The 23,089-nt window shown below is 45.0% G+C and overlaps 1 protein-coding gene across 6 annotated transcripts in view; it reads right to left on the reverse strand.

Annotated features, from left to right (window-relative positions):
- The window catches only part of LOC139000361 (insulin growth factor-like family member 3), a 56,328-nt gene that overhangs the window by 9,413 nt on the left and 23,826 nt on the right, over window positions 1–23,089 (reverse strand). For 2 of the 6 annotated variants that reach the window (XR_011469567.1, XR_011469565.1), the window contains 7 exons: window positions 22,690–22,799; window positions 18,342–18,471; window positions 17,764–17,905; window positions 15,650–15,804; window positions 13,686–13,739; window positions 12,927–13,197; window positions 10,988–12,755 (listed from right to left, as the gene is read on the reverse strand). Coding sequence is in view for 1 of the 6 variants with exons in the window: in XM_070402592.1 (XP_070258693.1) it covers window positions 12,749–12,755; window positions 12,927–13,197; window positions 13,686–13,739; window positions 17,764–17,782 (351 nt within the window). In the remaining 5 variants the exon portion in view is untranslated. Of the gene's footprint in view, window positions 1–10,987; window positions 12,756–12,926; window positions 13,284–13,685; window positions 13,740–15,649; window positions 15,805–17,763; window positions 17,906–18,341; window positions 18,472–22,689; window positions 22,800–23,089 lie in introns of all 6 variants that reach the window. The other 4 variants (XR_011469566.1, XR_011469569.1, XR_011469568.1 and 1 more) reach the window with 4 other exon arrangements.

The following is a 23,089-nucleotide window of genomic DNA, read 5'->3' on the forward strand; positions in this document are numbered from 1 at the left end:
GTGGAGAGGACCTATGCGGGGGAGAGGAACATCTGTAATAAATCTGAACAATAAAGATTTTTTTAAAAATAAAACATCATGAACAAGTGGGATTCATTCCAGGAGCACAAGGGTGGTTCAACATATGCAAATCAATCAATGTAACACATCCCATTAACAAAAGAAAGAAGAAAAATTGTATGATCTTATTAATCGGTCAGAAAAAGCATTTGATAAGATACAACATCCATTTATGATTAAAACACTCAATAAATAGGAATAGAAGCAAAGTACCTCAACATAATAAAGGCTATCTATGATAAACCCTCAGCTAATATCATACTCGGTGGTAAAAAAAAAAAAAAAAAAAAACTGAGAGCTTTTCCTCTAAGATCAAGAATAAGACACGGATGTCCACTTTTACCATTCTTATTAAATATAGTTCTGGGAGTCCTAGCCAGAGCAATAAAGCAAGAGAAAGAAATAAAAGGCCTACAAATAGGGAAGGAAGAAGTAAAACTGTCACTTTTTTCAGACGACATGATTCTGTATATAGAAACCCTAAAGACTCCACCAAAAAAGCTATTAGAAACAATAAATAAATATAGTCAAGTTCAGGATACAAAATCAATGTGCAAAAATCCATTGCCTTCCTGTATACTAACAACAAAACTTTAGAAAAAGAAGAGAAAATATACAATTCCTTTTGCAATTGCAACCAAAAGAACAAGATACTTAGGAATAAACTTAAGAAAGAATGTGAAAGACCTACATATTGAAAATTACAAAGCATTATTAAAAGAGATTGAAAAAGACACAACAAAATGGAAATATATCCGGTGTTCATGAATTGGAAGAATCAACATAGTTAAAATGGCCATGTTACCCAGAGCAATATACAGATTTAATGCAATCTCTATCAAAATCCCAATGTCATTTTTTAAAAGAAATAGAATGATAAATCATCAGATTTGCATGAAACCACAAAAGACCTTGAGTAGCCAAGGCAATCCTGAGAAAAAATAATGAAGCTGGAGGTATCATGCTACCTATCTTCAAATTATACTACAGAGCTACAATAATCAAAACAGCATGGTATTGGCAGAGAAACAGACACACACACACACACACACACACACACACATATGCACGCACACACACACACACACATATGCACGCACACACACACACACACACACACACACATCAATGGAACAGAATAGAGAGCCCAGCTATAAAACCTCATGTATAAGGGCAGATAATTTTTTTCAGAGAAGCCAGAAACACCCAATGGAGTAAAGATAGTCTCTTCAATAAACGGTGCTGGGAAAACTAGAAAGCCACATGCAAAAGAATGAAACTGGATTACGGTTTGTCCCTTTGTACAAAAATTAATTCAAAATAGATCAAAGACCTAAATATAAGACCCCAAACAATAAGTTACATAGAAGAAAATATTGGAACCAAACTTATGGGCCTTGGTCATAGAGAACATTTTATGAACTTGACTCCAAAGGCAAGGGAAGTAGAGGCAAAAATAAATGAATGGGAAGAGCTGAGATTCTGAAATTTGCAGGTTGGGGGAGAGATTGCAGTGCAGTAAGACATGTCACAAGGGTTGTTAGGGAGTAGGTAGCCAATAACTGAGTAAGAAAGAGAATGAAGTTTGGGGTTCAGAGGTACACTACAGGTGTGATAACACATACGCTAGACTTGGGGCTGGTGCCCTCTTACCAAAGCTTCTGAGCACCATGGTTCATGATGACCCTCCAGAGTAGTTGATGGCAGAGCAGCAGGAGGACTGGATGTGGGACCGTATACTGTGACTTATATACGCACCCACATTACACACCTCACATTACAACAGAAGGGCAGGGCTGCCAGAAAGGAGGGACCTGAAGAGTCATAGTTGCATTAAAGAAACACTACATCAATGTTTTAACAAAATGTTTCTGAACCAGTTTCAACTGATTTCTATTTCCCATATATCTCAAAGTCTTGGGGTGAATACTACTTAGGAATCTTTCCAAGTAGACAAGGATTCTTTTTTTTTTTAGGCAAGGATTCTTTAGCACATCACCCACCAAATGCTGCCTCGTCCTAGACTTCCCACACTTCTCATAGACAATCCACATTCAGACCCGCACTGTCTATAATTCTTCTGAGTCTTTTAGGGGAAATTATGAAGTTGCAGTGTGATTTAGAAGGAGAGCAGGGGCTGCATAAACCCCGGTAGGGAGAATAAAAAAGGAACAGACATAGGATAGACCCTCTGGAATTCATAAAACTGACTGAAAGAGCACCTTGTAGAGTGCCCGGTCCAAAGAAAGGCTCCATCCATGATTCTCACTGTTCTTGTATTATCATCACTGTTGTTGTCACGAGATAATAAGTGGGTTATTCCATGGCCCCTCTGTTCTCTGCTGCCCGCCCCCTCCCATGTCACAGTGAATAGGTTGGGAAGGTGAAAGAGAGGAGGCAGAGACTTTCAGACCTGGCAAAGCTCATGGTTAGTGGAGGGACCCCCTCCCCTTAAGTGTGTGTGCGGTACTTCCGTATGAGTGGTCCATGCATTCACGTATGTCAGCCCTCCTCTCTTAATTTGGCAGGTGTCTGTGTGGGTTGGTATATGTGTTGGCAGGTTTCCCAAATGTGTCCTCCCGCCCATGCACCTGACAGGAGTCCCACCTGTGGAGACCAACCTCCCATTTACACAGCACAACTGCTGGGGGCAAATACCTGGAGGGACTACATTCCTGCTTCCTAAGTCAATTAGCTTGGTGCTTCATTCATAATTCTCAACCTATATGTAAGGAATTCCTGACTAAAATTTAAAGCCCTTGATAAACAGTACAACTGGCTATGAAGCAAAATCATAAGGGTATTACTAGAGGACTTCACGTCTGTATAATTAAATTGTCTACATAGAAATCCCACAGAAGCTGCTGTTGAGCCAGAGGCATGGGACAGATTGAGCCAGTCAATCACAAGACAACAGCCTTTTTTAGATTTAGACCAACCTGCACCCTCTCCAATCCAGGACCCCTTGGGTGATATCTGGCTGCCAGTTTAGGCTAGGATCAGGCATAAGCCAGCAGTCAGACATCCCTCTCACAATCCTGGACTGCTGGCTCCTAATCGCTCACCTGCCTGCCTTCCTGGTTGCCTTTAACTGCTCCCCCCCTGCGCTGGCCTGGTTGCCCCCAACTGCCCCCCCTTGCTGGCCTAGTACTCCCAACTGCAAACCCCCCCCCCGCTGGCCTGGTCACCCCTAACTGCCCCCCCCCATTGGCCTGGTTGCCTCTTACTGCCTCACCCCCCGACAGCCTGGTTGCCCTCAACTCCCCCACCTGCTGGCCTGGTCACCCCATCTGCACCCCCACTGGCCAGGTCACCCCTCATGGCCCGCCCCCCACCAGCCTAGTCACCCCATGCAGCCTGCTTGTTCGGTTGTTTGGTCATTCCTCACTAACCTCCCTACCAGCCTAGTCATAGGCAGCTATCTTGTGAAGGCATGAGGGTTAATTTGCATATTACCTCTTTATTATATAGGATTATTTAAAGCTATGAAGGGGCCACAGCTAGAAACTGGTAACAGCATTGGACTCAGGAGTGCAAATGGGATGGAGGTCAAAGAGGAGATGGAAACTTATTTTTCATTAGGAAAAAAAAAAAAGAAAGCATGTTCTGGAAGTTTTACTGTATATTTGCATGTCTCTGAAAATTTAAAAAGAATCCAGGTTGGGCCAATAACCAGGAGAGTCACCACACGCCATGCTCAGCAGGATGACCGAGGTGAGCAGGAGTGCTGTGAGGCAGATAGAGTGGGTCCTTGTGCTCTATCACAGGGGGAAAGAAAAGGTGGGATAGAATCCAGGATGGGAGGTGGGAGAAGGAGCTGCCTGACCTGATCCCTGATGAGGTAACTTTTTCAGGTGAAGGGCGGAGGGCTGCAAGCAGAGATTGCAGGAGCCCGGCTTGGAAGCCTGTTGGGGAATTGCAGGAGAGGCTGTTGGGCAGGGGATGGAGGCCAGTGCTGCTGCCCACAGAGCTGCAGAGGGGAGAGCAGGGCAGGTCATGTAGCCTTGGTGGGCAAGGTAGGGAGTTGGGGTTTCATCCTGGAGACACCCAATGGTTTGAATCCAGATCATGTTGCTGATACACTGCAGTGTCCGCCCTCACACTTGGGACTGTTAGTCATCACAGCACCAAGGCAGTGGTTCCCTGTATCACCCATCCACTCCCTATTATTATCTCAATCGTTCACTTGTCTCTCTGTTACAATATTGTTTGTTGGTGTTGATGAGAGATTCCATGCGTTTCTTGCATTTCTGCTCGTCTTGGAGTGAAGCACTGACTGTTTTCTCCTCCGCCCTCTTTCCAAGGAAGTTTGTACAGTGAACAGCCGTGGCAGGTGGAGAGTGTGTCCCTCCAGAGCACCGGGTAGATGTGTTCAGCGTCCTGTGTAACAGTGACAAGGTCTTCCTCCAGGACAAGGCCAGGCAGGCTTGCTGCCCGATGTGAAACATTCACATTTCCTCACTTTGTGGACGGTCTCCTGTAATGCAACCCACTGTGTGTGCTGGCATCCCCTGGACCTCCTCCCTCGCCGTGTGGGAACTGGGACTTGGGGGACAGGTGCAAATTTGGAGACTCTGGTTACTCTCTGTTGCTGTGATAGGAAACTGTCTTTTGTCTCTGACCCAGAATTCTGTGTCTTCTGGGAGAAGTCATGAAACTATGGCAGCATACAATTAATATCTCAGTCCCTTCCCAGTTCCTGAGGGCTCATTTAAGTTTCTCTTTACTCATTGCCTTTATTTATTCTTTGTTTCTGAAAGGACTCCAGTAGGCACTATATAGCTATTTCTTGTCACAGATGAAAGACACTTACGTAAAAGTGACTTTGCTTTATTTACAAAATTATAATGAGTACTTTTTATTGAGATATAATTTATGCCATTTTATTTTATTTTATTTTATTTTATAGAGAATGGAATGGAGGGGGGTAAGGGAGAGAGAGAGAGAGAGAGAGAGAGAGAGAGAGAGAGAAACTTGGATGTGAGTGACCTGGGCCAAGGACTGAACCTGCAACACAGACATTGCCCTCCACTGGGAATTGAATCCATGACCCTTCAGCCAGGGCGTGTTTACCACTTTAAAGTATACGATTCAATGATATTTTTGCTGACTACATTAAACACTTCTAAATGACATAATGAGACTCCCCAGGAACATGGTCTGGGTGGAGACAATTCCCACCGGGCGATGGGAAGAGGTCCAGGTGACCCCACCCAGAGGGTTTCATTACAGGAGAAGAACCACCAAGTTAGGAGACCTGAACCTTTCTTCATCGTGTCAACTTTATTGACTCAATCACGGAGAGACTCTTTGTATTCTCCTCGGAAGGCATCCAGCCTAGACTGAACACTAGACCCGTCTGCAGCGATGGGCGTGCGCTTTATCTGCACTGTCCAGTGTGGTAGCCACCAGACACATGAGGCTTGTTGTGGACAAAACAGTGGTGCTGTAACAAATCACAAATTCCTAACTGGACAGATCATGATGGCTAGTCCCGCCCCAGGCCTGTTACTTCTTTAGCTCTGTCCATTGTTCTTGTACATCTGCTTAACATGCCTTTAAGGTACCAGAAGTAACACTACTTGAAGGCACAGCCGCCCTTAAGAAAGCACATAATCTTCCTAATTATCCTGTCATCCCATCCCCGCCTTGCTCTCACCCACGTCCATGTGATCTTCCTTACAGTCCCTCCTTAATTTCAGCTGCATACCAGAAGCTGCAAAACGTATTCTCTGGAGTCTTTGAGGCCTTGCTCCCCAGCATATGTTGTCAGTTTGGCTCAAATAAACTCTATATAAAATTATCTACATGTTTGGATGTTTCTTATGTGGACACTGTTAAACACTTAAAATGTGGTTTGTAAAACTGAGACACTGAACTTTGCATTTTGTTTAATTTTAATTCACTTAAAGGTAGCACGTGTGCAGTGGCCGCCGTATTGGACACCATGCTCCTGAGACAGACATTGCTGCCTCAAGAGAGCCCAGGATGCTGACGCCCCCGGGTCCCCAAGGTCACCTCACCTAGAAAACATTGCAGAGCTATGGCCTGGAGTCAGCAGGACCTGGGAGAGCCCTGGGTTTCAGAAACTCACTCTTGGTTCCACTTGCTCTGGCTTTTCCAGGTCTATCACTTCCAAGCTGCAGCTGAACCTGTCCCAGGGGATCCAAGCATTGGTCTCAGTCAGAGGGAGCTCTCCAATGGGACTGAGCCCTGGACAAGCTGAAGCAAGCCTTCTTTCGGGTCGTACCCGGGATGGACATGGCCCCTGAGTGAAAATTGTGCATGGTGAAGGTGGGGAGGGGAGTCTGAGAGCCTGTGAGAAGTTTGCAGAGCACAATGTGTGATTAAACCAATTTATCTTCATGGGCATGCAGACACCAGCTGTCACTCAATGTTCCAATCTGCTGACCTGGAATTTCATATTTATCTTGAGTGAGTGACCACTCCCAGTCTCAGGATGTAAAATGATAAATACATGGGGAGCTTGGTTCCTCCCTCCATTGTGCAAACTCTAATTGAAATATTGGGTTTAGCAACACCAATTGGAATCTTTGGTGTTGAATAAGCTCTGTGAGAGTGCAGAATCTCTGAGGGAAGGCAGGAGAGGGTGGGTGGGTGGGTGGGTAAGAGGTAATCAATCAAAGACCTTTTATGCATATATGCATAACCCCTGGACACAGACAATAGGGTGGTGAAGGCCTGGGTGGGGCGGGAGTGGGTTGGAGGGGACCAGTTGGGGGGAAATAGGATATATGTAATACTTTCAACAATAAAGATTTATTTTTTAAAAATTTCTGTGAAACTCACAGGCAAATCTGAGTGATGATGTAGATGGTAGACACATCGTGGGAGAGCCCTAGGGCGAGGCGAGAGTGCAATCTTACTTTCCAAATGTGAAAACCATATTCACTCCCCCACATGCTCATCTGTAGCATGACCTTGCCGCTCCCATCAACAGATGGAGTCTCATTCTCCTCCCTTTGATTCTGCATGAGCTCCAATGACTCACTTTCCCAGTAAGTGTGGCACAAGTGGTGCTGGGTGATAAGATTACATTGTGTTTATCTTTTTCCCTTGGGACAGCCCTCTGGATGCTGCCCCTTGAGACGCTCCCACTCAGACCCCACCACCAGTAGGTAAGTGCCCAGGGCTCAGGGAGAGGCCAGGTCTCAGTGTTCTGGCTGAGTCCCAGCTGCTGGACGCATTTGAGTCGTCTTAGCCCAGGTGCCAGACACCTGCTCAGTGAGCCTCCGGATGATTCCAGCACCAGCCTTGGGGTCACCCAGCCTTCACAACTTCTCAGCTAAGGCCCAGAGACGTGGGAGCAGGGACACTTCTTTTCCTCTGTGTCCTGTCCAAGCTCCTGACCCACATGATCCATGAAAACCCTGAAGTGGTGGTTTTTGCCACTACATTTGTGGTGGTATCTTATGAAGCAACATGTCACTAGAACAGACATGGGCATATGGCCATGAGGAGCTGCTAAAACAGAGACAAAAGCCACATGGTGTTGGCTTGGGGATGGGGGCAGGGCAGACACTGGAAAATCCTAGAGAAAGTTTAAGGAATCTGGAAGGGCCTCAGATCAACTCTGGGTGCAAGCTGGGAGGACAGGGGGAAAGTTTTATGGCCTCTGAGAGAAAGTAACTCGTATAGTGGCAGAAAGTTTGACAGCACTGATACCTGAGGTGATATTTAAAATAGTAAATATACTGAATAAGCTGCTAGATTTAAGAATATTTCTAGCTCAAGCCGGTTTGACTCAATAGATAGAGTGTCCATCCTTGGACTGAAGAGTGGAGGGTTAGATTCCAGTAAAGGGCATGTACCTGGGTTGCAGGCTCAATCCCTGGTACATTTCACATGTCTGTTCTAGTGACATGTTGCTTCTTTCACATCAATGTGTCTCTCCCCCTCCTTTTCACTCTCTCTAAAAATCAATGAAAAAAAATATCCTTGCGTGAGGATTCACAACAAAAAGACTATTACCAGACAGAATACTAAATGTACCCAGTGGTTTCTTTTAGCCACATGTGATCAGAATAGGGATATGAGAGGTAGAAAAGAGAAAATATCCAGTTTCCCAGCAAATTTTAGAATTAACAGGACTTGCTGAGTACACACACACACACACACACACACACACACACACACACACACAGACGTTTCTCAGTTCCCACCTCTCCAAATAATAAGATTCTCAAATTAAAAAAACAGAATCTTGGCAAAGATCAAATCCAGAGTAAGGCTGTTAGATTCCCTTTAAGACCTCAGAAATATCCAGGGCGATGCCGTCACACAAAGCCTTTCAGCAGAGCATTATGCCCTCTCTATCTCAAGGTCAGTCTCCCAGATGCCGCCACGTAAATTAAAGGGCATCTGAGAATCTGAAGGTAACGGAATATCAAAGAAATATACACTGTGGGTTTTTTATTAATAAATCTTTATTGTTCAGATTATTATAGTTGTTCCTCTTTTTTCCCCCAATAGCTTCCCTCCACTCAGTTCCCACCCCACCCCATGACCTTACTCCCCATTGTCCTCGTCCATAGGTGTACGATTTTTGTCCAGTCTCTTCCTGCACCCCCCCCCATGCCCCTTTCCCCCCATGTGTTTGATTCTATTACATTCACCAGTTTATTCTGTTCATCAGATTTTTTATTCATTTGATTTTTAGATTCACTTGTTGATAGATATGTATTTGTTGTCACTTTGTTGTTCATAATTTTTTATCTTTACCTTTTTCTTCTTCATCCTTTTCTTAGAGAATACCCTTCAGCATTTCATATAATACTGGTTTGGTAGTGATGAACTCCTTTAGCTTTTTCTTGTCTGTGAAGCTCTTTATCTGACCTTCAATTTAAATGATAGCTTTGCTGGTAGAGTAATCTTGGTTCTAGGTCATTGCTATTCATCCCTTTGAATATTTCTTGCCACTCCCTTCTGGAATGCATGGTTTCTGTTGAGAAATCAGCTGAAAGTCGTATGGGTACTCCCTTGTAGGTAACTAATTGTTTACTCTTGCTGCTTTTAAGATTCTCTCTTTGTCTTTTGCCCTTGGCATTTTAATTATGATGTATCTTGGTGTGATCCTCTTTGGATTTCTCTTGTTTGGGGTTCTCTGATCTTCCTGGACTTGTAAGTCTATTTCTTTCACCAGGTAGGGGAAGTTTTCTGTCCTAATTTCTTCAAATAGGTTTTCAATATCTTGCTCTCTCTCTTCTTATGGCACCCCCATAATTCAGATGTTGGTACGCTTGAAGTTGTCCCAGAGGCTCCTTACACTATCTTCGTATTTTTTAATTCTTTTTTCTTTTTGCTTTTCTGGTTGGGTGTTCTTTGCTTCTTCGTATTTCAAATCTTTGAATTGATTCTTGGGATCCTCTAGTCTACTGTTGAATCCCTGTATATTATTCTTTATTTCAGTCAGTGTATGCTTAATTTCTGACTGGTCCTTTTCCATTTTTTATTTTTTTTTTTGGCATGTTCACTAAGATCCTTGAGGATCTCATTAAGTTCCTCAGAGGTTTCTAGAAGATTCTTGAGTAACTTCATAACTGTAGTTTTGAACTCTATATTTCTTTCATTTGAGACATGTTTCTTTGTCTCTGCATTTTGGCTGTTTCCCTGTGTTTGTTTCTATGTATTGGGTAGCTGCTAAGTCTCCTTGAGTTGATAGAGTGGCCCTGTGTAGTAGGTGTCCTATAGGGCCCAATAGCTCAGCCCCCCCATTCACCTGAGGTGAACACTCTTGGTGCACCCCTTTGTGGGCTGTGTGCACAGTCTTGTTGTAGTTGAGCCTTGCCTGCTGTTGATATCACTGGGAGGAATTGACGTCAAGGCCAATTGGCTGTGAGGACCAGCTGTGTCTACAGTGAAAGAGCTGCTGTGCAGGAGACACCCTTATGGGGCAGCACTTGCTTCAGTGGACCTTTGGTGCTCACTGAGTCTGCCCCTTGAGTGGGTCTCTTATGGATATGAAGAGTTGTGGTCTCACACTGATCACTGGGTACACTGGCTCTTGGATCTCCAAGGAGGTGCAAAGTCAACCACTGCCTGAGACCGCCCAGCAGGAGCTACAGAGAGATCTGCAGATTCCTCCTCTTTGTATTGGGTTTGCAAGTGCCCAGAGGAGGCCCAGCTGTGAAGCAAGGCAGGCTACTGCTGGTGCAGGCCTTGGGCCTTCTTTTGAAAACTTTGGGGCTCCTTGACCCAGCTCCAGGTTTGTTTGAGAGGTTTTAGGCTGAGAAAGGACAGGCCATTCATATGCAAAAGCTGCTGCACACAGCTTGGATGGGGTTGTAAACTGGGTAGCATGGGGTCTCAGGGAATCTCCAGGGGAGAGCAAACAGCAATGGCTGCCAGTCAGCCCTGCACCAGGGAGGTCTCTGCACAGGAACAGTGACCACTGCGAGCATCTCCATCTGGAAGAAAGCTTCCCCCGCGTTCCTGCCCTGATGCCAGACAGTCCAGTTTCTCCCCATAGGTGTCTGGGTGCCCCAGAGTCTCGCCCAGCACTGGAGCTCAGAGCAAGTGGGGGCTTGTATCTCTCTCCAGATTAAAAAAAGCAGCCCCCCCCCCGCCCGGGTGCCAACCTTTTCCATGCCTCCGCACTTCCTACCAGTCTCAATGCACTTTCTTCACCTCTCTAGTTGTGGAACTTCCACTCAGCCAGCTTTCCCGTGGTTCTAGATGATAGTTGTTATGTATTTTAGTTGTAATTATGATATGCTTGTGGGAGGCAGCAGGTACAGGCGTTTACCTATGCCACCATCTTGGTTCTCTACAGGACATATGTAATACTTTCAACAATAAGGATTTTTTTAGAAAGAAAGAAATGGACTCAATTTGGATCATACGGCATACTCCAGAGCCCCCTTTTTCCATGGGATCTGTGAATGTGTTTTCTTTATTGGATACTTACAGGTCCAACATCAGGATGGCTGTTAATTCACTGAGCTTGAAGAGGACATTGAGCTCTGGGAGGTTAAGTCATTGGACAAAATCCCCCTTGTAAGTGGTGGAGTCAGACCCCTGAAATCATGGGAGAGAATTATGAGCATATTATGTAAAACTATGAAGGTTCCACAGCTAGAAACTGGTAACAGCATTGGGCTCATGAATGCAAATAGGATGGAGATCAAAGAGGAAAGGGAGAATTTTATTTCTCATTAAAAAAACACGTGCTGGATGTTTTGCCTTATATACGCATGTTTTTTAAAATGAATGTAGGTTCTGTGGGTCAGGAAGACCTCTTAGAGGGGGACACATGAATGCTGAGGCTTTTGGAGTGACCTAGGGAAAGAGAATTTCAGACAAGAGAAATAACAGGAGCGAAAACCCTGAGGCAGAGGGAAACTGATCATATAGTAGAACAGACAGAGGCATTGAGGCTGGGGCGAGAAGGAGGGACGTGGGAGGGACAGTCAGAAACTTACATCCCTCAGGATGTGGACCTGCTGTGGGTCAGAATAGTCAGCAACTCTGAGGACTTGCTGGGTTCTGTGTCTGTTCTCAGCCCTTCATATGCATCCAACCTTTTCATCATCTCAACTACCCCATGAGTTTAGGGATTGCAGGGTCCCTGCTTTCCAGCTGGGGAAAAGAGGCACTTAGAGGCTATAGTAAATGGACTAAATTCACCTGGACCATCCTGGCAGAATCTGACAGAGCTGGGATTTGAACCCAGGATGTGTTTGGACCCAGAGTGAAGCCCTGACTACTGTGCTGTCCTGCTCAGGGCCTGATACCAGCACAACAGCAGGCCCTGTCCCGAACAGTGACTCGGTCCTCTCTCTGACCCCGACACTAATACTGTGCCTGCACCGAGCAGACCTCTGTACCCATTTGCTCACTGCATGACTCATTCGTCTCCAGTTTTCAGATGGGAAATGCAGGCTTACATTTGACAAGCCCGTGGTGTCATAGCCCCGCCAGGTTCCAAATCAGCTGCTGACCCTGCAGTGCTCTGCACCGAGCCTCCCACTGGGGCTTCCAGGTGCTCGTGACCAAGACACTCAGCAGGAAACAAACTGGCCCAGGAGTCTGCCTCTTCCTCTCTGTTTCTCTCTCATTCACTCACTCACAATCTGTATGCCTCTCCCTCTAATCACAGACATCAGGCATCAAAAGAATGACAAGAAAAAAGAATGACAAGAAGTGTTGGGAGCTGGGAGTGCGGGGCAGAGAGCGCAGGCTCAGGACAAGAAACTAGCCCATCACAGTGAGGCAGAGGCTCTCTCCCTCCTCTCCTCTCCAGCCCCTCAGGGCAGCTTCCACCCTCCTCACCTCCCATAGCAGCTGCAGGTGCAGGAAACATGAAGTGGCTCTGGGGCTGGGTCATCTCCCCCCACAAGGAGGATTATCCACCTCCCCATCCTCACTCCTTGTCCCCTTGATGAGAGAAGAACCCTGACCCAGAGGAGAGAGAGGATACTTAGGCTGACTGAGGAGACACTGATTGCTGTGGGCAGAGGGGGCTTTAGAAGCAGAGAGAAGTTCCTGTGTAATCATTGCTCAGCAAGTTGCCACATGAATTCAGAAAGAACACATCTAACCTCACCAGAATCTAGGACATGGTTTTATCATTTGAAAACCATACCACACACCCATTTCTTCTTATATGTTAGGGTGCGTGCTTCTAGCCAGATGTTTCAAGTTTCCAGGAAGATGGCTGGGTTGTCCCTCATGAGCTGCAGATAATGAGAGAGACAGAGACCGAGCACTTTAGGAGAGATGCAGACATGGAGAGGGATGGGGAGGTACAGGTCTGAGACCCCCACCCAGGAGGGTCCCAACCACCAGAGTCCATCCCTGCCTTAGCCCCTTGTCCTGTTGTCACCTGAGTGAGGCAGGGTCCTTACTTGGGACAGACTCTGGAGATGGGAGAGGTAGAGCACCGTGACTTCATCCCCAGAACCTTCAGTCTCACAACAAATCTCTTCTGGGGGCCAAACGACTCGGGACAGCAGAGCTCAAAGCAGGGCCAGAACGTGCAGCCGGGGCCACAGAGGCGGGTCCGGTTCAGGGGCAGGATGGTGTCATGATCACAGCATTGCTCCGTGGGGTTGTACATCCGGTGCCCACATCTGGGTGCTTGCTGGCACAGCCACAGGCCTGAGGTGATGTGGGCCCCTGGACAGAAATTGCTGGTGAGCCCTGGATGGTGCGGCCCACACACCAAAGCGTCTTGGGTTCAATTCCTGGTCAAGGGTGCATACCTGGGTTGCAGTTTGATCCTTGTCAGGTTCAAATCAGCCTACTGACCCTACAGTGCTCTGCACCAAGCCTCCCACTGGGGCTTCCAGATGTTCCAGTCAGGGCAGATGTGGGAGGAAACCAATCAATGTGTCTCTCTCACATTGATGTCTCTCTCTCTCTCTCTCTCTCTCTCTCCCCTATCTTTCCCTTCTTCCCTCCCTTTCCCTCTCTCTAAAGATTAATGAAAAAATACCCTTGAGCAATGATTAACAACAGCAACAACAATGAAAAGGAAATACCTGGTGAGTTCAGGGAGGACCAGGCATTATCCTCAAACCCCAAATCAGGAGCCTTCTGTGAACCACAATCCTACTTCCCAAGGCAGCCTCATCCCTCTTCATTCTTCCCCACCCTGCACTCACCTGTATCTGCCTTTGACCAGTGGAGGAGGAGAACGACGAATATGCCGATGGAACCTGGAGGAGATGGGAGGAGGGTTCAGGCTGAGGCAGGAATTGTGGAATTTAGGAAGGGCAGGCCAGTGTGGGGAAGGCTTAGTTCTGCTCTGAAGGTTTGGTTTGGGGTCATCTCTGCATAGGTTCTAGTTCCTGACACAGGCAGGAGTCCAGACTGCTGGGCCTGAGCAGCCCAGACACTTTGAGGGGAGAGAATTCAGGGAAACTCATGGAACCATAGCTTAGGATTCTAAGAATGCAGTGAAGTGTACCAATTGGGAGAAGGGCAGAGCGGGTATTAAAGTTATCAGTAAGGTGATAGGAAGGAGGAAGGAAGCTGAGGTTAGATTGACAGGAGGAACTTGAGCACACATTTGCTCTGGGGACGTGATTGGGCTTGAATAGGTTTGGAGCTGGAGTTTTCCTGTATTTAAGCTCCGGGCACTGTGAAGGTGGACAAAGTTTGAGAGATGAAGGAGATGTAAAAGAGGCTGGGACATGAAGGTTGTTGAAAGGTGCAATCACATGACTACAATATAGGAAAACCATATGATTATCTAAAACGATACAGAAAAATAAGCATTTCACAAAATCTACACTTTCATAATTTAAAAGCAACAACAAAGAACAAGCTATTAATAGAAGAGAACTTCCTCAGTCCGATAAAGGGTATCCACACTAAAGCTCAAAAGGTATCACCCTTAATGGTGAAAGACTGAATGCTCTCCCTTTAGCATCAAGAGCAGGACAAGTATGTCCACTCTCACCACTCTATCTGCTACATTGTAAATCAGAAGACACCTTAATCAACAAGCCAAATTTATTTGGAGTCCTTTTCATTTCGCTAGCGCTAGCGGGCCCAGAGGAAATCTTGCTTCTCAAATTCTTGGGCCCAATATGGTGGAAGTCTTTCTTATTTATATGTTTTTCAGCTCTTTGTCTTCCAAATTTGGAACAAGACTTCTGGACCTTCTGAGAAAAAGTCCTGTGTGCTGGGACAGGGCCGTGAGACCATCTCTCAAGGCCTGGCCTGGCGCCAGCACTGACAACTCTGTCAGGGGCATATTTTATGGCCTCTCTGTTATGGGGAGTGGTCTTATTTTCCCTATTATTTAAGCAAGCAAATGTTTACGAAGCCAGAATAGTAGGGTTAAAATTTTAAACAACAGTTTTTACCTAAGATGGAGGTTACTATGCTTCATATTCAACATAGCACTGGATGGTTAAGCCAGATAAATTAGGCCAGAAAATAAATAAAGTGCATTCAGATTAGAAAAGAAATAAAACTATTTCTATTTGCCAATGACATGATCTTGTATGTTAAAAATTCTAAAGAAGCTACCAAGTCCCAACAGAATGAACTGAGAAAGTCAGCAAAGGTGTAAGATATATGATCAACATATAAAAATCACTTGTATACACTAGCGAAGACCATCTGAAAATGAAATTTAAAAAAATAATTTAACTTACAATAGACCAAAAATAAAATTATCATGAAGAAATTTACCAAAAGAATTGAAAACTTTGTACACTAAAAACAAAACATTGCTAAAAAGGAATTGGGAAGATGGTGTAAGTGGATCTCAGAATCTAACTGGAAATAGAACTAAATTGGAGAATATTCACCCAGAAATACCTGTTGAAGAGTGGCTGAAGATGAGACTTTTAAACAAGGAAGGACAGAAACCACCTCGAGACTGGTAGGAAGGCTGGGGATTCTGAGAGGTGCTGGCCAAGCTCTCAGGTGTGATGGGTTAAGGGTGAAAAGGGTCCCCCCAGAGAAGAGAGAGGCCAGGACCCCAGGCAAAGTCAGCCACAGCTGTCCATGCAACAACCAGCAGTGTTTCTATCAGCCAGAGAGCTGACCTGCCTAGAGTCAAATCCACTTTTTTAAAGGACTGGCACACAGGATTTTATTCCCAGACACTTACCCTGGTTTCAGCTGAGTAGGCAGTGTAGACTGGAGTGAGGAGAGACTAAGGTGGAAGGAGTTGGAAAGAGTGGCAGAACCTGTGCCGAGTCATCCCTCCATGTATTGCAACAGCCATTTATCCTGAGAAACACAAGCGCCTCCCGAGAGTGGAAGCTGGGAGGGGGCGTTGGTGGGTGGGTTGGCAAATACACCTGCCTCCACCCTTCATACTCAGCCCACCCACTAGAAACCAGCTCACCCCACACTGCACCAAAACCCAGATAAGGGCTCAGCAGCTCAGGAAGCATCATGGGCTGGTTATGGGCCAAAGACATCCCCTTATATTCCCAGGAATGCACTTATGCACTTCCCTCTGACAGGAGAACTGCTAGAAACTCCAGTGGTGGCTTCAGGCAGACTCAACTGGCCTGTGGGAGGCAACCAATCAATTTGTCTCTCTCACATTGATGTTCCTTCCTCTCTCTCTCTCTCTCTCTCTCTTTCTCTCTCTCTCTCTCTCTCTCTCTCTCTCTCTCTCTCTCTCTCTCTCTCAAGCTTTTTATCATTCTTTGACCAACCGAAGTCCTAGGGAAGGTCTCAGGGGAGAGTCTCAACAGAATATTCATGAGCTTTTCAGGTGCATCCTTCAATGTGCTGATTCACCAAAATGTGTGTATAGAAGAGGCCAGGGTTATTTTCTGGTTAGTTTTATTTTTTAAGAACATTATTGAAGAGGGACTGTAATTGAGGCTGATCTGCCTCAGCACAGGCTAGAACGTGTAAACCCTTTACTCCTGCTTGTCCTTGGTTAGGGAAATTAAAATCTTGTGATTTATTAGCTGGCTATAAATTGCTCAAATTCTGGTCAAGGGCATGTACCTTGGTTGTGGGCATATCCCCAGTAGGGGGTGTGCAGGAGGCAGCTGATTGATGTTTCTAACTCTCTATCCCTCTTCCTTCCTCTCTGTAAAAAATCAATAAAATATATTTTTTAAAAAGTAATCATAGTCTTAAATATAAGAGCTAAAGCTATACAACTCTTAGGAGAAAACAATGGAGTAAATCGTAAGTACTGTGGTTTAAGCAGTGTTTTTTTAGATATGGCATCAAAAGCACAAGAGACGAAAAAATAGGCCTTATAAAAATTAAAAATCTATGTACTGCAAACCCTGGCCAGGTAGCTCAGCTTGTTGGAGTGTCATCCAGATATGCCAAGGCTGTGGGTTCAATCCTCAGTCAGGGCACATGCAAGAATCAATCCATGAATGCGAAAATAGATGGAACAACAAATCAATGTTTCTCTCTCTCTCTCTCTCTCTCTCTCTCTCTCTCTCTCTAAATTAAACAAAAATATGCGCTGCAAACAGTAATATCAAGGACATGGAAAGACAATCCATGTATTGAGAAAAATATTTTCAATCATACATACGATGAGGGTTAGATATCCAGAATATACTTAAGAATTCTTAAAACTAAGAGTTTTCTTTTTTAATATATTTTTATTCATTTTTTACAGAGAGGAAGGGAGAGGGATAGAGAGTTAGAAACATCGATGAAAGAGAAACATTGATCAGTTGCCTCCTGCACACCCCCTACTGGGGATGTGCCCGCAACCAAGGTACATGCCCTTGACCAGAATCAAACCTGGAACCCTTCAGTCCACAGGCCAACACTCTATCCACTGAGCCAAACCGGTTAGGGCTAAGAGTTTTCTTTAATAAAAAGACAAATAATCTAATTTAAAAGTAGAAAAGCACCTGAATAGACATTTTTTCCAATAAGGATATACAAATGACCAGTAAGCACATGAAAAAAAGCTGCACATTATTAGTCATTAATGGAATGCAAATAAGAACTACAGCTCACAGTGACTTTGAGATTGACTCTGGATAGGGGTCCAGGAGACTGGACTTGACAGATGAGGAAATGCAGGGTAAGCTCTAGGAAGAGTTAAGAGTTTAAAATTTGCAGGTCAAGAGAGAGATTGTGATAAAGTCACAGATAACATGGGGGTGATGAAGAGGTGGAAAGCCAGGAGGTAAATAGAAGAGAGCATTATATCTAAGGTTCCAAGGTACATTAGGGGTGTGATAGATAACACATAAGCTACACTTAGGGCTGGTGCCCTCTTACCAAAGATTCTGGGCACCATGGTTCTTGATGACCCTCCAGAGCAGTTGATGGCAGAGCAGCAGGAGGACTGGTTCCTGGGACCGTAGACTGGGACCTTTATAGACTTGTGAAGTGCACCTCACATTACAACAGAGACACAGTGCTGACAAAAAGGGAGGGGCATGAAGAAACATCATTATGCGCAAGAAGAAAAGAACGCGTCAAAACTTTAATAAAATGTTCCTGAACCAGTTCCATTGGATTTCTGCTTCCCAAGATACTGTTAAACTCAGTATCTTTCCAAGATACTGCTAAACCCACTTTGGTTTAGATCGATTTCTTTGAACACTGTCCAGGGGAAGCCCTGTTTACAAAGACCCCTTAGCACATCACCCACCAAAGGCGGGCTTGTCCTAGACTTCCCACATTTCTCACACAAATCCACCTCCAGACCTACACTGTCTACAATTCTTCAGAGATTGTTTTCTTTAAAAAAAAAAAAAAAACATTTATTGTTGAGAGTATTACAAAAGTCCCCTTCCCACACCACTCCCATTGCTCTCCCACTTGGTTCCCACCCCACCCCAGGCCTTTACTACCCTGCTGTCTGTGTCCACAGGTAATGCATATATGCATATCAATTCTTTGGTTAATCTCTTCTGGGTCCCCCTTTCCTCTGAGATTCATCAGCTCTTCCATGGTTCCGTGCCTCTGGTTCTATTTTTTTTTCTTCAGAGAGGAAGGGAGAGGAAGAGAGAAATAGAAACATCAATGATGAGAGAGAATCATTGATTGGCTACCTCCTGCACACCCCCACCAGGGCTCGAGTCCATAACCCCGGGCATGTGCCCTGACCAGCAACCAATCCATGACCTTCTGGTTCATAGGTTGATGCTCAACCACTGAGCCATACCAGCTGGGCTCTGGTTCTATTTTATTCATCAGTTTATTTTGTCCATTAGCTTCCTTGTTCATTTATTTTTATTTTTAGATTCAGTTGTTGATAGGTATGCATTTATTACCATTTTATTGTTCATACTTTTTATCTTTTATTTCATCTTCTCTTTACAGAAGACCCTTTAACATTTCATGTAATATATTTTTGGTGTTAATGAACTCCTTTAACTTTTCCTTGCCTGGGAAGCTGTTTATCTGACCTTCAATTCTAAATGACAGCTTTGCTAGGTAGAGTAATCTTGGTTGTAGGCCCCAGGTTCCTTTCAAGATGCTGCCTAATGCTGAAGCTCAAAGTGAGTGAGTGTGAGTGAGTCCGTGTACCGACCCTTTAAGAGGAACTGACTGGGACTCTCCCAGCCTCTGTGTCACTCAGCCATACTCCCCAGGGGATTTTACAGCCAGAAAGTATGGGGACTTCTCTTTCTGGCACTGAAGCCTTGGGCTGGAGGTCTGGTGTGGGGCAGGGAACCCTCACTCCTGAGGGAAACCTCCATGTCCAAGATATCCCTCCCAATTTTAAACTGCCACATGTGGGTGTGGGACCAGCTGGTCCCATGATTCTGCTCCGAGTCTGCCCCTCCTGCCAGGCTTGATGTGCTTCTCTTTTAATTCCCTACTTGTAGTACTTCCACTCAGCTAGTTCAGGTGGTTCTGTATTTCAGTTGTAAATTTTGATGAGTACCACATTTATCTATGCTGCCATAATGACTGGAACTCTTCAGAGTTTTTTAGGGAAAATTATGAAGTTGCAGCATGATCTAGAAGAAGAGCAGGGGCCGATGGAACCCTGGTAGGGAGAATGAAATGTGAATAGAGAGATGCAGGATAGAGACCTCCGAAATTCATAGAACTGACTGAAAGAGAGCCTAGTCCAAAGAAAGGCTCTATCCATGTTTCTCACTATTATTTCACTAGAGGCCTGGTGCACAAATCCCTGCACATTGGAAGGAAATTAATTAGAAGAAATATTTTAGAGACCAGGAAGGGACCTCAGGAGGTTAAAATTTTTTACAAAAAAATTCTCTATAGGTTTGGACATTTATGTCCACACTATTGAACATTTGAAAAGTGGTTCATGAAATGAAGACACTGAATTTTTCATTTTGTTTAATTTTAATTCATTGAAAAGTGGCATGTGTGCAGGGGCTGCCATATTGGATTCATGCTCCTGAGAGAGACACACTGCCTCAGATGCTGACCATCCCCAGGTCCCCAAGTTCGCCTCACCTGGAAAACACTTCTGAGCTACGGCCTGGAGTCAGCAGGTCCTGGGTACCCTGGGTTCCAGGAACTTGCTCTTGGTTCCAATCGCTCTGGCTCTTCCCAGGGTTACTGTTTCCAAGCTGAGGCTAAACCTGTCCCAGGTGATTCTAGCATGAGGTGCACCTGGCTCAGAGCTCACAGCCTCAAAGGGCTTCTGGTTTCCTTCTCCTAATGCAGTGGATCTCAACCTTGGCTGCACATTAGCATCACCTGGGAATCTCTTTAAAATCCTGATTTCTGGGCCTCATCGTCCTGAAATTCTGTTTCTTTGTTACTAATGAAAAAAAACCCGCGCATCCAGTTGCAGCCTGCCTGGCGCGTGACTGTGTACCTCTGTTTTTGGCGCTCTGTAACTCCTACTCAGTCTCACTGCACTTCTTTCTTTCCTTCCAGTTGTAGATCTCCCACTGGGCCAACTTCCCCATGGTTCTGAATGGTGGTTGTTTTTCTTATAGTTGGTAGTTTCAATGATGTTGTGATAGGCAGCACCCACAGGTCTACTCCCTACGCCGCCATCTTGGTTCTCTGTTGTTCATAATTTTTATCTTTAACTTTTTCTTCTTCCTCTTCTTAAAGAATACCCTTCAGCATTTCATATAACGCTGGTTTGGTGGTGATGAACTCCTTTAGCTTTTTCTTACCTGTGAAGCTTTTTATCTGACCTTCAATTCTGAATGATAGCTTTGCTGGTAGAGTAATCCTGGTTCTAGGTTCTTGCTATTCATCCCTTTGAATATTTCTTGCCACTCCCTTCTGGAATGCATGGTTTCTGTTGAGAAATCAGCTGCAAGTCGTATGGGTACTCCTTTGTAGGAAACTCACTGGTTTTTCTCTTGCTGCTTTTAAGATTCTCTCTTTGTCTTTTGCCCTTGGCATTTTAATTATGATGTGTCTTGGTGTGATCCTCTTTGGATTTCTCTTGTTTGTGGTTCTCTGATCTTCCTGGACTTGTAAGTCTATTTCTTTCACCAGGTAGGGGAAGTTTTCTGTCCTAATTTCTTCAAATGGGTTTTCAATATCTTGCTCTCTCTCTTCTTATGGCACCCCCATAATTCAGATGTTGGTATGCTTGAAGTTGTCCCAGAGGCTCCTTACACTATCTTCATATTTTTGGATTCTTTTTTCTTTTTGCTCTTCTGGTTGGGTGTTTTTTGCTTCTTCGTATTTCAAATCTTTGAATTGATTCTTGGTATCCTCTAGTCTACTGTTGAATCCTTGTATATTATTCTTTATTTCAGTCAGTGTATGCTTAATTTCTGACTGGTCCTTTTCCATATTTTTTTTTTTTGGCATGCTCACTAAGATCCTTGAAGGTCTCATTAAGTTCCTCAGAGGTTTCTAGAAGATTCTTGAGTAACTTTATTACTGTAGTTTTGAACTCTATATTTCTTTCACTTGTGACATGTTTCTTTGTCTCTGCATTTTGGCTATTTCCCTGTGTTTGTTTCTATGTATTGGGTAGCTGCTAAGTCTCTTTGAGTTGATAGAGTGGCCCTGTGTAGTAGATGTCCTATAGGGCCCAGTAGCTCAGCCTCCCCAGTCACCTGAGGTGAACACTCTTGGTGCACCCCTTTGTGGGCTGTGTGCACAGTCTTGCTGTAGTTGAGCCTTGCCTGCTGTTGATATCACTGGGAGGAATTGACCTCAAGGCCAATTGGCTGTGAGGACCAGCTGTGTCTACAATGAAAGAGCTGCTGTGCAGGAGACACCCTTATGGGGCAGGACTTGCTTCAGTGGACCTTTGGTGCTCACTGAGTCTGCCCCTTGAGTGTGTCTCTTATGGATGTGAAGAGTTGTGGTCTCACACTGATCACTGGGTACACTGGCTCTTGGATCTCCAAGGAGGTGTAAAGTCAACCACTGCCTGAGGCCACCCAGCAGGAGCTACAGAGAGATCTGCAGATTCCTCCTCTTTGTATTGGGTTTGCAAGTACCCAGAGGAGGCCCAGCTGTGAAGCAAGGCAGGCTACTGCTGGTGCAGGCCTTGGGCTTTCTTTTGAAAACTTTGGGGCTCCTTGACCCAGCTCCAGGTTTGTTTGAGAGGTTTTAGGCTGAGAAAGGACAGGCCATTCATATGCAAAAGCTGCTGCACACAGCTTGGATGGGGTTGTAAACTGGGTAGCATGTGGTCTCAGGGAATCTCCAGGGCAGAGCAAACAGCAATGGCTGCCAGTCAGCCCTGCACCAGGGAGGTCTCTGCACAGGAACAGTGACCACTGCAAGCATCTCCATCTGGAAGAAAGCTTCCCCCGCGTTCCTGCCCTGATGCCAGACAGTCCAGTTTTTCCCCGTATGTGTCTGGGTGCCCCAAGAGTCTCGCCCGGCACTGGAGCTCAGAGCAAGTGGGGGCTTGTATCTCCCTCCAGATTAAAAAAAAGCAGCCCCTCCGGGTGCCAACCTTTTCCATGCCTCCGCACTTCCTACCAGTCTCAATGCACTTTCTGCACCTGTCTAGTTGTGGAACTTCCACTCAGCCAGCTTTCCCGTGGTTCTAGATGATAGTTGTTATGTATTTTAGTTGTAATTATGATATGCTTGTGGGAGGCAGCAAGTACAGGTATTTACCTATGCCGCCATCTTGGTTCTCTACAGGACATATGTAATACTTTCAACAATAAGGATTTTTTTAGAAAGAAAGAAATGGACTCAATTTGGATCATAAGGCATACCCCAGAGCCCCCAATTTCCATGGGATCTGTGAATGTGTTTTCTTTATTGGATACTTACAGGTCCAACATCAGGAGGGCTGTTAATTCACTGAGCTTGAAGAGGACATTGAGCTCTGGGAGGTTAAGTCATTGGACAAAATCCCCCTTGTAAGTGGTGGAGTCAGACCCCTGAAATCATGGGAGAGAATTATGAGCATATTATGTAAAACTATGAAGGTTCCACAGCTAGAAACTGGTAACAGCATTGGGCTCATGAATGCAAATAGGATGGAGATCAAAGAGGAAAGGGAGAATTTTATTTCTCATTAAAAAAACACATGCTGGATGTTTTGCCTTATATACGCATGTGTTTTAAAATGAATGTATGTTCTGTGGGTCAGGAAGACCACTTAGAGGGGGACACATGAATGCTGAGGCTTTTGGAGTGACCTAGGGAAAGAGAATTTCAGACAAGAGAA

The sequence above is a fragment of the Myotis yumanensis genome, unplaced genomic scaffold, assembly GCF_028538775.1.
Source record: "Myotis yumanensis isolate MYYU_CA2020_CCGP unplaced genomic scaffold, mMyoYum1.0.hap1 SCAF_23, whole genome shotgun sequence".
NCBI lineage: Eukaryota > Metazoa > Chordata > Mammalia > Chiroptera > Vespertilionidae > Myotis > Myotis yumanensis.